The sequence below is a fragment of the Manduca sexta genome, chromosome 28 (genome assembly GCF_014839805.1).
Source record: "Manduca sexta isolate Smith_Timp_Sample1 chromosome 28, JHU_Msex_v1.0, whole genome shotgun sequence".
NCBI classification, from domain to species: Eukaryota; Metazoa; Arthropoda; class Insecta; order Lepidoptera; family Sphingidae; genus Manduca; species Manduca sexta.
The window spans coordinates 9,574,290-9,588,988 of NC_051142.1; the positions used below are offsets into that span (position 1 = coordinate 9,574,290).

General features: G+C 33.6%; 2 protein-coding genes across 4 annotated transcripts; one reads left to right on the forward strand and one right to left on the reverse strand.

Moving 5' to 3' along the window:
- Nucleotides 1-4,564: 4,564 nt before the first annotated feature.
- On the forward strand, nucleotides 4,565-9,299 carry LOC115445109 (4'-phosphopantetheine phosphatase). Of its 2 annotated transcripts, none has more exons than XM_030171210.2 (5): nucleotides 4,565-5,113; nucleotides 5,346-5,551; nucleotides 8,345-8,475; nucleotides 8,553-8,837; nucleotides 8,911-9,299. In XM_030171210.2, exons 1-5 carry the CDS (start codon nucleotides 4,875-4,877, stop codon nucleotides 8,926-8,928), a joined length of 879 nt encoding a protein of 292 aa, XP_030027070.2. In that variant the 5' UTR covers nucleotides 4,565-4,874; the 3' UTR covers nucleotides 8,929-9,299. The 2 variants fall into 2 exon arrangements, with proteins under 2 accessions (XP_030027070.2, XP_030027069.1); XM_030171209.2 differs by having other exon boundaries at nucleotides 4,584-5,113; nucleotides 8,553-8,841.
- Nucleotides 9,300-10,427: 1,128 nt separating this feature from the next.
- On the reverse strand, nucleotides 10,428-14,615 carry LOC115445098 (transport and Golgi organization protein 11). Of its 2 annotated transcripts, none has more exons than XM_037444856.1 (5): nucleotides 14,365-14,615; nucleotides 14,086-14,172; nucleotides 13,518-13,647; nucleotides 11,074-11,344; nucleotides 10,428-10,980 (listed from the first exon to the last, which is right to left on the reverse strand). In XM_037444856.1, exons 2-5 carry the CDS (start codon nucleotides 14,155-14,157, stop codon nucleotides 10,773-10,775), a joined length of 681 nt encoding a protein of 226 aa, XP_037300753.1. In that variant the 5' UTR covers nucleotides 14,158-14,172; nucleotides 14,365-14,615; the 3' UTR covers nucleotides 10,428-10,772. The 2 variants fall into 2 exon arrangements, with proteins under 2 accessions (XP_037300753.1, XP_037300752.1); XM_037444855.1 differs by having other exon boundaries at nucleotides 14,261-14,529.
- Nucleotides 14,616-14,699: the final 84 nt, after the last annotated feature.

Genomic DNA, 14,699 nt, shown 5'->3' on the forward strand with positions numbered 1-14,699 from the left:
TCTATAGTTTATTGTAATTTAACAGCTTCTTAACGATTGCTTTTATATCCTCAGACCTCATTTGGTACTTGAATACCAAATCAGACTGAACAATGACAAGCATAGAAGTAACACTATGACATTTAGTGTACTCTGTCTTAGACAGCAAGAAATTTAATTGTGTTGCGATCCCTTCTGACATCTTATCGATATCAATAGATGCTTTGTCTATCGGCTATGGTAAATTCACAGACCTGCTAAAATAAACACTTTTCGTTCAGTCAACTACAAACCGCGCAAATTGCTATTTTAGATAAAGGCTAAAAAAAGATATCAAAACCCTGATTTGGTATACAAGTACCTACCAAAAGAAGTCTGGGTATATAAAAGCACTCGGTAAAAAGCTGTTAAATTACAATAAACTATAGAACTACCGGCGTTCTTCGAGCAAAATTTTGTCCAATTTTCATTAGCTATTTACAGCAGTTTCCATGCCTTCCGAAACGTCATTCACTAAACACAAAAATGGTTTAGCATTTAGATTATTAAATTAAGAAACTGTTAGAAGTTTCGGAAGGAATGGTAACCGCTGTAAGTAACAAACAAGAAATCGGCCGGAATTTCGTCTAGGAGAAAGCCAGTACGCCTTCTGTTCTTTTCTGACTTTCTTAGGCATTAAAAGATACCCAAGAGGTGTGATTTGACAGAAGCAACTAAAATGGGACAGAAAAATTAAAACACAGCGGTATCATTCATGTCACATATGTTTGATATCTTATTTCAATGTTAATAAAACTTTGTCGAAATGCTTAGAGCAAACACGGTGCTGTTTTTTTCCAATGCCAATTGGAACGAGCTATGACAACGATCCATTTTTGCCTCATAGCATCATCTGTGGGGAATCTGCAATGAAACACATTGTATAAATAAAACACACTATGAAAATCAGATACTTAGTTTCTTCGACCCCAGCCTTCGCGCACGGTTTCCAAGTGGCTTTTACCACTACACCACCGTATATTGAAAGTAAAAGGCAATTTATGCAAAATAGTAAACTACAATATACTAACATCTATGTTATCGACAGAATATGCAGCACAACATTATTGAACACGACTACGTAAATTGGTGAAAATGAAAAATACTGAATAATGACTTGATCGAATGGCTAACAGCAGATTATAATATGACTACAGCATAATAAAGTATAATTAATAACACTTTTTGCACTTATGTACAGGGTTTAAGCAAATATATTAGGTTTTTTTGTTTACTCACCGATGGAAGGTGATGATTTCAGTTTTATTTTCTTTACGAGAAGAATGAGATTTACATCCTACAATAACGCAGGCCATTGCTTGTTCCTAGGGCTATATTTTACACAGTACTGTGTATTTATTAAAATTTACAACAAAAATATTACACAACATGTAGCCACTTTTGAAAAGCACGCGCTGAAGTATAACGTAACTAAATTGTGTGGGCGCGTTTGTGACATTGTTTTGAGATTGGCAAATTGGAACATTTGACATTTTATTTGCTTTTAATTCGGCATCATAAAGATGACCAAAGGTAACCATTTGATTATTTTAAAGTGTACGCAAGCCGACCTTAGCAACATAATATTTGTCTCGTTCTTTTCAACGGTTTTGGCCTATTTGAAAAAATAGGATAAGTATATGAGGGTAATTTAGATTCCTTCTATGCTTGTCTTGTTCTGAGATCTTTGTAGTCTTACGTAGTATGTGTATTCTCTTTGTTTGTAGTTTGCATCAATTTCTGAAACATCTGCAGTTTTAAAAATTTCAAAATATTTATCACTCAAATTGAAATCTCGAGTACCTATATGCAAGCTATGCAAAATGTGGTTTTGTGGTTTAAAGCTGTACTTATGAATATTGTATGCCTAAATATTAATATTATATAAAATAAATTGAAAATATAAGCATAATAAAATTGTTACACTCTGTAGGTGGAAATTATATTTTTTTGTTGTTTTGTAATGCTTTCTTATAAAGAATTTTTGCACAGGCATTATAATACTTTTTCAAATGAGAACTACCTTTTTATTATTATTATGTATGGGAGATCACATAGACGTCTTCAATCAGACGAAAACATTCTTTACTTAATCGAAAACGATTGTTAAATTCCAATTCCTGCAAAATTGCAATTTTCTCCATTTCGCAGCGATATATATTGTTCGTATCTGACAATGATATTTCGTTATTAGCGGCCCAGAATAGTTGTAAACTATGCATAATGATGTAAAAAAAGAATATTTCACTAATTTTCCAGTTGATGAATACCGTAGCGTGAGGTCTACAACTGTTGATAAATAAAACGTGAATCGGTGACGCCAAATAGCAGTTTTAAATTGTCAAAAATGACACTTGTCTACCATTTGCAATGATAAAAGAGTATAGAGGATGAGTGATATGGTCACGTGACATGCGGCACATTTAATGCATAAAATGGCGCCGACTCCGCCCCTTACAATAGTGATATGCTAGTACCGAAAATTTTATATCGACATCGAAAAATTAAAAGAGAGACAAACAAGCCCAAAAAAGATCAAATACGAAAGGGGTTAGGTTCTACCACAATATAAATATAACAAACCATAATATAAACAAACAAACTGAAACTGATTTATAAGTAACAATTGTTAAAGAAAGCAGTACCTGTTGTGACAAACATCCAGTTGTGTTTGATCTATATCTGAATGTTGCACTATTCCTTGCTAAAAATTTAAGTTTCAGATTAAGATATTTACTTAATACATGATAAATGGAATAAGATAGCGTAGCTAGCAATTATTTGGTTTTATTGCAATTTTATTATTATGCTCTTTGATCAAGAAACATAACTATGTTTCAGCAAACTAAAATCAATAAATAGCATAAAGATGGTGGTTAAGATAATCAATTATAATAATTATTTGCAATAACAACAATATGATTATGTCTCTATTTCCGTGCATGCAAAGGTTGCTCGAATCATTAGACCGCCAATTGTAAAAATATATCTTACATTTCATCTTTATGTTGTTTCTTTTATGTTTATCTATTCTTTTATATAACAATTCTAATTTTATTCATAGTAATATATTAAAGTAATATTACTATTAGGTGAAGTATAATAATCAGTACTATTTTACTTATCGAGAATATTGTTGGAAAACAGTTATCTTTTACTCGCGTTAATTAAACGTGTGGTTTATGCATTTCTTCTCAAAATGTAAAGAACGAATATATGTATTTGGTGTAGGATTCCAATCACGACGCCCAATATTCTCAATTCATTTTGCCTTGATTTTAAATTTTTTGGTAATCTAAAAAAATATTCTAATTTCACTTAGTTTGTCGTTCTGGATAATACAATATTGATGTGTGTTCTAACATTCTTTCAAAGACAAAAACCGTAACTGATAAACGGGTGTCTGTTAAAATATCGATATCAATAATTTCTAAACAAATCCACCCATCCCTAAGCTCATGTGTAAACAAACATGAATGATTGATGAATGATTTTAATGGATATAAATCACGCCTAAAAGGGTTCAAAGCTTATCAAACAAGATCCACATATAATTTTAATTGATATAAACACATCCAAAAAGTAAATATACAAAGATATTTACTAATTTTCGGTAAAAACAGTTACTGACCTATGAAAAGATATTTCGGGGTCTTTCTTGCGTGAATTCGATTTGCATCCTTTCACACAACACTGAGGCATTTTCGAAACTTAACAAATGCACTAATAAACACACTGAACAATTGAGAATAAGATTATATTACTTTAAATTCAATATTTATGAAGATTTGTTTACATCGTCTGACACTACATGTACTTGCTGACTGGGCTGCAATAAATGGCGTTTCTGCCGCAAGGCGGTCCCAGTGTGTTGAAGTAAACGAAATAGTGCCATATTCGAAGAAAGCAATTATTTTTGTCTTTTTTTTGTTGTGTTCCAAATAAGCTTTGAGTAAAAGAGATAGACATATATATTGACAATTCTGCGTCGATTTCCCTAACACAAAAAATAACTTATTCATATAGCTAACTTTTGAGGCCTGTCCTCTTTATATTTAGTCATTGACCATTTGTATGTTTCATTTCTCTATGGACTGTTTATTAGTCACGCTAACGTTAACGTTTCTTTCCGAATGTCGAGTTGAAAGTTTTTGTCTACCAATTTTTGCAGCAGTCACGTGACTTCTCTAATATCTTCAGCATATGTCATTTTCATACATTTTGAAAGTTCTGTAAGCGTAAACGGTAACAGAAAAGGGTTTTTGTCTAGACCCCCAGGTCGCAAAAATTTGTAAAATGATCACATTTTTTATATACATACTTTGTTTTTCCATTGAAATTGTTATTGAACGAAATTGCGATTATAAAGAATCACCAAATAAAGTTCAATAACAAAAGAAATCTATTGTCAATAATGGCGACCAATTGACATCTATCAAGATACATGATACCTAATATATACTTTGTAGATTAGTAGGTCTATTATGTTGGTAGTATGTTTAGCTTAAAGTTTTGTCAACCAAAATTAAACTCTAAATCACAGAGTGATGATATATAATCAATATTAGAAAACTCTATCCCAACCTCGTCATACTAAATGTTCTAAGTGCGTAAGCAGGAAAGCACAAGTGTACCCACAGAGTAATCCTACCTAGTAAATGTGATGTACCTATTGTGATGTGAATTGAATTGAAGTTTTGTTCCGTGCTTGGACTGTATAATTAATAATTTGATAAGATATTGTTAGGAAACGGTATTTGAATAGTGATAATTATCACACATCACAATGGGCTAAGACAATAGCAAATATAAGTTATTGTTTATACGTGTCGTGGTTTAGTTTTGGAAACATCAGAATGGAACATTTTGGATTATCACACATATTATACGAGCCAGATAAATATAATCCAGACACCTTAGACTTGTTAATTGATGAAGAAGCAAGAGAATACTGGCTTAACACTTGCGAGAAACTATGCGAAAAATACGTAAATTTTGCGCTTGTCAATAATAACGACCCCACCGTCGAAATACGAGCTCTTAAATTTAAAACTTGCTATATAGAAGCTCTTAAAGAACTTAGGATAAATCCGCTGTGAGTATTCTTTGCAGTATTGTTTTTTAGGAGAATAGTGATAAAATGTTTTGGCGAACATTCAGCATTCATGTTTCGTAGGTATTAACCCTTCATTTTAAAATATATTAAATCTTGCCAAGTTCTAATTATTATTGCGTATGTGTTAAACTTTCGTTTTATTTGATTCAAGAGTCATTTAGTTTGCTTTAAAAGATTTTTTTCTAGCTAATTTTGTTATTTGTAATTTTAGTGCTCATGGGCAGTTGACAATACGATTACTTCTTGACGTCAACGAAACATGCCTTCGTTCTCAGGGATTCTTTGACTTATGGAAACAACAGAAGAAATTTGAAAATGATGCTGCCCTGACATCTCTAGCCAGTAGATTAGCAGAAATTGATGCAATGCCTGATGATCGTCAACGCTGGATTGAACTCTGCAGAGGAGTATTAGCTGGTAAGATTTACTTTTGATTTAACATATCAATTGAGATTAAGATTATCAAGAAATCAATTAATGGCAAGTCAATTTCTACAAATTTTGAAGATTCCGAGTGTTGTTGTGTTTTTATGTGTATAGAATTCTTGAAATATTGCTACTAGTGTAAATACATCGGCAAGTTCTGTGCAGTATATTGTGAGAACTTGCTAATTTAAACTCAGAATTGTTAGAACACAAGACCTAAAATACATATTTTTGTATTACAAGGAGTTTATTTGTGTTGACATTTTGCTAACTAAACATGTAGAATTGTTATTTTATAAAAATGAAATATTTAAATTTACAGTAAAATAATAAGTATTATTATTGTATTTATACATACTAAACATAGAACATAATTTATGCTTTATAAAATTAATTTTGTGATTATTGTTATGGACAATAGATAACAGCAACAGTTTACATTTTCTTTTTTTTTTTCATTACATACAATTTTGTGGTAACATATTATCAACATACAGGGTGGTGACGACATAGCGACATTAAATGAAACCACATACCGAGTATCACGTTAGTAGTACGTATACCAAAAATTATCAAATTACAATCAATGGTTTAGCCGCAGGAATTATTTTTTACTTTAACGATTTTAGAACATGATGTACATGCATTACGATTTAGCCACGCAAGTTCATTAGGTCATTCACCTCAAAACAATTTCATTTACCTACATGCGTAATACAACTAAATACAATGTGCTACTCGCTACTCAGAAATAATATTACAATATTTTATTGTATTGCTGGTTGTATTTAGACCTAATCACCATAAAGATAACATTATTATTATTAGCAAAGAAAGATTGCCGAGGCGCACCACTTGTTTTGTAAACTGGTAAGATAGCTACGTTGTCAATTTGAAATTCTTGTCTAAACATGTAGGTAAGTGTAGGCAAAAATACCAGGGGTAAGGGAAGCGCTACCGAAAACGAAGTCGGCACGATCGAATGATTAGCTCTTCGAAAGAAGAGAACGTTCTTATACAGCGTTACGTATGGATAGATAAACTAAACTATTAATAAGAAACAAAATTCAATATTATTAAAAAAATATCATAATGTAAGTTGTAAGACGCACATCAGCTGATGCTGCGCGGCGTAGTGGACGACGATTTGTCGGCATTTCTTTTGTAGTTCGTACGCGTGTGTATTAGTTTTGATTAAATGTTCAAGTGTTTACATGAAATGTGAACCTAGTGACCATGACCACCATTTTTTAGATTACGTTCATGAATGAAACTTTACGCTCAAAAGGGACCGCCAAATAAGTACGTACGTACGCCTCTTACGTGCAGTGCCTACAGGTCAGATGAGGTTAATAAACAATATTATAAAGGCTGGTGTGTTTAATTTAGATTATTTTCGCATTTAGTTTGTTTGAAAAATTAGATTCTTGTAGTTTTGCGTAATAACTTTTTTGATAATTTTAGAGTGTTTTGATCAACTAGTGGGGTGCGTGTTTTCATTTAATGTCGTTATGTCGTCACCACTCTGTATAAGATATTAAAGTAGAGTAGGGTACTAAAACAAGGAGTTATCAACAATATGGTTGACCACATAGCAGGCATGTTATTCTGAACTTGAATAGCAAACCCAAATGCTAGTGTGGTGGCACATATTGAGTGTAATAAAAATTTGCAATTGGCCAACACAACAGATATAGTTTAAGACTTGCATTAGCTGCACAAAGCAGAGCCTATATTTTTTACACTGCTATATTTCTTATTGTAACAGATGTTGTTCTTAGGATTTTTTTACAATGCCTAATGGATGCTAATGTCTTAACAGCAATGCATGCTAAAAACATGAGTTGTGTACCACCATAAACTTGTTAATGTGGCTTACAAAACAATTATCTATCCATCCTGGTGGCTCACTGCATTCTACATCTGTAAAAAAACTCAAACTTTGAATAATGCTATAGTCTTTTGTCCTTGTAAGCTAAGCAGATTAATTTGCATCAGTTGGTTTCGTTTGTGTAAATTGCCCATTTTCCTGTTGACTGTAAAGTTTCTTAAAAGTCTGAATGCCCATCTTATTGTTTTGTTTGTCCTAGAACATTTTATCTTTTATTTTTTTCTTTTCTCTTTGTGCCCTTTCTCAAAAATCCACTTTATATTGTATGCACCATTTGTGATTTTTTGTACTGAATTGCAACAAATCCACACATAGCATGTGCATTTGCATCCTTCTACATATAGATTTTTCAAATCTTGCTTGGCGTGTGAGGACTACATTTTCGTTACGCTCTTAGGGCTCAACCACGAAGATGGACTTGGCGAGCAGCACGGCAGCTTGGTTCCAACGCCAAGTACACGAGTAGCAACGCCGCTATCAACAATGCTTTGTGTGGACTTTAGAGGGATTTTCCTATTTTTCCGTACATTTGTTTCGCTAGCTCGTCTTTCAGGCGGTGACCCGTGCCGTGCTCACAGGTTTATAAAGGCGGAAACGGGCATTTTTAGGCGGTTTGCATCTACTATAATTTTTTAAAATAAACTATCAAACCCCTGGAAAATGACTAGTTACGCCTAGGCGTACGTCATCTGCACCATATTGTTTTTGCTGCTCTCGGTGCCGCACTAAGTCGACGTTTAGAGCGGTGACTTCGTAGAACGGCTCTTAAAAGTTGAAACGCGGCAGAAATTCGGTATATGCGCTACCACATCGTCACCCATGGCCGCAAACTAATTAATGATAACGGCGTTTTTTATTTCATTGTTATGAGTCTTGTCCTTTATCTTATACAGGAAACATGTTCGATTGGGGGGCACAGGCAGTGACTACTATACTAGACTGTGGATTATACGAGGCATTAGAAAAAATTCAAAAAAGGCCATGGCTGTTTGATGGTTTAGACAAATGGATCGACAAATTAGAGGTATTATTAGAATAACTACAAGAAATTAATGTATACAATATAAAATAATAATGATACTTTTTTATTATTATTTGCAGAAAACAGTTCATCACTGTGCAGCTGTATTTGTTGACAACAGTGGTGTAGACATAGTTCTCGGTATATTGCCATTTGTACGAGCTCTGTTGCTTAGGGGCACGTCTGTTATACTTTGTGCCAATGAGTGGCCAGCTCTCAATGATGTCACTAATGTCGAGCTTGAAGAGATTCTGCAACATGCTTCTCGTATTTGTCCTGTATTGGCAGCAGCTTTAACAACTGGAGATTTAGTTGTAAGATCAAGTGGCCAAAGAGGTCCCTGCCTTGATCTCAGAACAATTAGTGTAGGTAAGAAACTATACTACATAAATGAGTAAATTTGTTGTTTCAGTAAATAAAAACAAATTCTTTTAACAGGTCTATGTACAGAGATGAAACGCCGTGGAGTGGACCTGATTGTAATGGAAGGTATGGGCAGGGCCATACATACAAACCTAAATGCGCGTCTTGCCGTAGATTCACTGAAGTTAGCAGTAGTCAAAAATGCATGGTTAGCACAGCGACTTGGAGGACCACTGTTTTCTGTAATATTTATTTATGAAGACAAACCATTACAAATCTAACAGTGTTATGATTTATAACAAGATGTGACTGTCCTATAATAGTATTCATTTTAGATTTTGTAAGTTATTGATCTTCTACACTATAACTATGTTTCTTTGATTATGCATTCATATTTTAGAATGCTTCAACTGTATGTTGACAGTCTTTCGACCATTTCCGGAATATATTGAGTGTTATCCTGATTGGTGTTTTTTTACCTAACTACACGAAAGAGGATTTATATCATTACCCGAATACAAAATTATCCAACTTTAAATGGCAAACGAACTATATAAAAAATCCTCTGGGAAGTTAAAAATAAGATATGCTTGTTCTTGAACTTTAATATAAATGGGTAACTAGTAATATTTTGACCCAAGGGGTATCGCGGCTGGGGACTGTACCACTGACCGGGCAGGGAAACTAAGATGTTTTTATTACATAGATACGTTGTCTGAGCTCAATTTTGGCAAGAAGAAAGTAAGGTTGATTGCCCGACATTCACGTAGTCAACCTCCAACCACTGTCGCGGCTAGTCGGCTTACTAACTTTTAGTATTTTGATAAATAAAATGCCTTCCTGTGTTTTTAGATGATGTACAAATTATACTCTAACTGTGAATGAAAAAAACGTTTTAATTCATACGTTAGTAATAAGTATACACTATTAAATTATTTTTTAACTAATAAATGCATTTTATTCGACTGCCATGGCGACGGCGGTCCACGCTCGTGACGTATCAATGCGAGCTGTAACTGTCGATGTATATATATCCTTTTCGAACGAACGCATGCCTAATCTTTATATTCCTTCTTCGAGCCAATTTGTGATTTATATGTATAGGTATGTGACTATAGTGAATAGTGCGCCGTTTTTATGTGCAATTTTGTTAGTGTATGACGCGTCTATTTGTAAATCGTCATTGCAGGGAAATATTTCTTTAGCCGCAATATAGTTAAGAATAGTATACTTTAACCATTCTAATGATTAAAAAATAAACTATTTAGTAAGATATTAATTCTTAGTAAATTAATACATATTATGTTAGTTAACCTTGCAATTTCAAGCGCATTATTAGGTCAATCTATATCGGGGTAGATAAAAAACAGTCTGGATGTGCTCTTGACGAAAACAGACTATGCATCTGCAATAATTACGTGATTTGTGTGAGAACAAAACACTCAATACCATACAATTTAATTGATATTTTTAGAGATATCGCAAAATTAAACAAAATAAATATAAAGCGTTCAAAAAATAGGCATAGGTACTTATACTGTGCCACTGGTGCGAAGACGAGGCGGTTCGCTGCTATAATAAAAGAACATGACTGGTGTGGTCTATAGTTTTATTTTAATTAAGATTGGCCCATGGTAATTTCTATACACTATAGGAAGGGCCACGTAACAATTCATTTAAAACCGATGAATATGGAAAGGTAAACGCATATTCAAATGTGTAAGGATTTACTGTACAAGAAATGCATAACCGTACGTAACTGTATAAAAAATGTTACCTAATTCTAATGAAAATAATCTTTGAAGAACTATAACACTTCCATCTTTTCTACAAGCAGGACATTTCTGATAGTGCCATTCATTAAATGGACACTGAAGAAAATTCATGAAGTCAACAATCCCTAATATACTTCATCTTATTTAATGATGTTTTTATAATTAAGACCGGTTGAGCCAAGCTATCACTTTGAACAACAAATAAGCAATGCCAATAGCGTATGCTATTTTCTCTTTTTGTTGTCGTTGTAGCTGTTCAGCCTCTATAGACATTACGCGTCGATTCAGCTTGACGATTTGACGGCGTAAATGAACTAATTCTTCTGCAGTAGAAAGGCCTTCGCCGTTACCCATAGGCGGGGTTGGATCTCTGTAAGATTGTCAAAATATATTATTAAAATGATTGTCAGAGATGTCATAAAAAAGGATTTAATAAAGAAGCAATAAGGGTAGAACTACTAACCTCAACACCAAACGTGATTCAGTCATAGTTGATTCATTCAAGTTATCGGGACGAGGTGTGATCGAGCGAGCTCCGTCTCCCTGGGACCTGTATGCCCGTACATTTCTCGGCGGCGAGTTATTTGGCATTCCGTGTGGAAAGTCATCGGCAGCTGGGAAATAATGCTGGTCGAGGGTGATGACACGGGGAGGAGTGCTCACGCGGATCATGCCTGGGTCTGTTGGCAGCACTGCGTTGTCCAACTGGATCTCTCTGGGAGGTGCTTTTGTACCTACATAATTAAGTGCGATACATATTTTTTATCAAAACTTCGAATAGATTAATTACTTAAGATTACAGTATGAGTTATTTAAAAATGCTCCATAATTTGTGTAGGCAACAAAATACAGTCCAATATATCATAAAATCAAAGTCTTTGTTCTTACAATCACTTAATTTATTAATTATAGCTTTATATCAGACATAATTATAACAGAAAAATTTAGGTACATTTTTTATTGTAGGTACTTATTTTTCGTGATTAATAAACGAGAGATAAGAGGTAAATCCCTACACGCCAAGTTTGTCCCTAGAATGGTCCATTGTGCAAAGGAGAATGCCGATCTCTTCGCTTTATGCTTTGCTTTAAACTTGAGTCTGGACTACGTAGTAGCCGCTCTACCAGGAATTCCGCGGTGTGTGCGCTCTGTCTGAAATAGGTACTTATAACCCAACGTGCTATCAGACGGGAGACTGATAGGGTTCCCTTTCTTACTCTACAAAGACATGTAGCGAGGAATTAATACCCAGCTCCTGTGGTACCATAAGGATCGACTTGTCTATTTTACACACTGCTGGGCGATGGCTGTGGCGAGCAAAACGAGAGCGATTATATAAATTATTTTCATCGGTTAGGATGTAGCGAAGGCGTTTGAAAGTCTATGATGAGACAAAGCTCTACTAGTGAAGCTATGTTTATGAATTCCCCTAGAGCCTGCAATTTGGTGCTATTGCCGACGCTCTTAATTTCACCTATCTATGACACGCTGGACTCCATCGACAGCATTAAATGGTACGCAGATAATGACTTCGTGTCATGCAAGATATATAAGCCAACAGAATGTTCCTCGGCTCACAGTTGAAAAAAAACGGTCACTACTCGTGTCTGAAGTCGAGAGCTCTCTGGGCGGGTTTCCGAATATGGTGAAATGTGGTTTGTACAAATGTAGTGTTTAAGGGATTCCTGAAGTGGGAAAGCCTTTTCTTACTGGCGAAGCTACCAGCAACACCTGTTTGGTGGATACGTTACTGTAAAATATCGTACGTAAAGACTTAAAATTTACCAATTCTAAATCTTATAAGAGCGAAATGTTCTGAATTCATCTTTTACTTCCAACTTTTATCACCACTCACTAGGTAAATCTTAGGTTTTAACGCAGAATACGGAATAACGCAGAATACCAATACGGAAGTGCATTTTTTTAATAAAGAAGTTTCTAAATTATTTTATAAATGAAATTATTTTTTTTTTCTGAGGTAATAAACCCTAAGTAAAAAAAACATGTTGAATTAAGAACCTCCTCCTTTTTTAAGTTAGTTAAAAAATGAAAAATGTCTGATAATTGTTCTTATATAATTAGCATAGCAACCTAAATTTTATTAAAAGTACAAAAGATTAGAAAATGGACTCAAAAACATGAGATGTGTCTACAAAATATATTTGAATTGTCCTTTATGTATGGTCAATTTGTGACCTTATCAGATTAGTGATTACAGCTCAGCATTTAATATGATAGTTTTACAACTTCAATGCACCAAGTCTCGCTAGTTTCCTCTAGTTATGATACAGAATTAACATGCGAAAAAATCTACCAAAGGCAAATTATATTTAAATTTTACATACTTGTTTTCAACATTGTTGCTGTGACAGCATGTTTGGAAGAGGAAAATTATAATATTTACTAATTCTGATACTGCAGGTTATATCATGTACTAAACAAATAATAAATAGTCTAGTGTACATAATATGTTTAAGATATTATTATTTTACGAGCCATAGTGTCCTTGGGCTGGGAAACCAGATAACCAACTGAGTATGGCCAGGTATTCCCACTTTAAACAAGGCCCTTGTGCTAACACATGGGACCTCATGTGGTACAAACTAACTTGTGTGGTTCAGCTAAGTCTGAAATCATTTTTACAGTTCCACCCTTGTAACATTCAAAGCATCTTACCTAGAAAATTAAATATGAACTGCTCTCACCCTGAACCTTACACCAGTTAAGGTTGACAGTTTAGGAGTATGACAATACTACAATAGAGTCACTATATATTTTAAGCTAATGTATAAAAATAAAGAAATGAATGACATTTTTAAATGGGAAAAGAAAAATACATGTACAGGTAATAATTTAAAAATATATACTATGTTCATTTGTCATAAGTGTGTCAACAATCATACTGACCTACATGTTGATCTTGACCCACAACCAGTATCCTTTCAGGAACCTTCATGTCAAACTTCTCATTGGCATAATCCCAACCAGTGACCATTCCATTAGGAGCCGAATCTTCATCAATGATGTCACCAGTTGCCTAGAATTGTTATTTCAAATCTTATCATAAATTTCATACTAAGATTTTATTATAAGATAACTGACCTGAATATTTAAGAAATATGACTTGTTATCAATCTGTGTGTGCTTAGTTGTACAACAATTATACAATAACCAGTTTGCTTCAGTGATGAAAATTAAAGTACACTATAGTATAAGTTTGCCCTATTCATTGCAGAAAGTTTCAATTATAAGTATTAGTCTTTTGTTTAAATTCATGCTTAATGTTAGGCTGATGTGACATCAAACAATAATAAATTTGTTTAATACACAAGTTTATAACAACAATAATGTAAGTAGAGTATAGGTCATATTTTACTTACCCAGAATACTCACAGACAAGCATATTATTATTCTATATCATACATATAAAAATGTATGTAATAGCAATAACACGGCGATTTTTCTGATTACCCACCTTAATCCTTTGAGGCACAGTCATATTATGACTTATGAGTCGCGCATATGCTTCGTCCGATGTGTACTGCATCTTGATTACATAAACCTATGGGATAAATCACTCATTGAACTTATATACAAATTTCATACATGTAATATTAATCAATACATCGAAAAATATGAATTACGGCTACCATTCAATCTAGTAAGGGTACGTCAGTCCGCAGTCGTCAACGTTTAAACGTTATCATTTTATCAACGAGTCCTGGGGCAAGTGGTGCAGATTTTGTATGCTTACCTACTAATCAAATTATTAAGCTAATACTTCACAGTTTATTCCATTTGGCTTATCATGAAAAGATAGTGATTATTCAACAAATTATTTAGAAACTAGAAATAAATTACACCAGCAGATTGACAGTTTTTATCCTGTACTTTTTTTTAACGCACACAGACTATAAATAAAATTAAAGATTATTCTCGAAATTCCATATCGGTTATTCTTCTTGTTTAAGTATTACTAGCACCGTTTATATATCGCTGAATTCGTCAATGACGAGGTATAATAACAGCGGATACAAAACAAAAAGTGACTAAAAAAATATAAATTAAATGTTATATATCCCATATTAA

Bases quoted from the DNA above. Each gene is read 5' to 3' on its own strand.
- LOC115445098 (XM_037444855.1), bottom strand. The intron at 11,345-13,517 runs GTCAGTATGATT...TTAATTATGTAG, and splicing joins GGGTCAAGATCAACATGTAG to GTACAAAAGCACCTCCCAGA. The intron at 10,981-11,073 runs GTTAGTAGTTCT...ACAATCTTACAG, and splicing joins GAATCACGTTTGGTGTTGAG to AGATCCAACCCCGCCTATGG.
- LOC115445109 (XM_030171209.2), top strand. From the start codon at position 4,875: ATGGAACATTTTGGATTATCACACATATTATACGAGCCAGATAAATAT. The intron at 5,114-5,345 runs GTGAGTATTCTT...TTGTAATTTTAG, and splicing joins GAACTTAGGATAAATCCGCT to TGCTCATGGGCAGTTGACAA. The intron at 8,476-8,552 runs GTATTATTAGAA...TATTATTTGCAG, and splicing joins AATGGATCGACAAATTAGAG to AAAACAGTTCATCACTGTGC.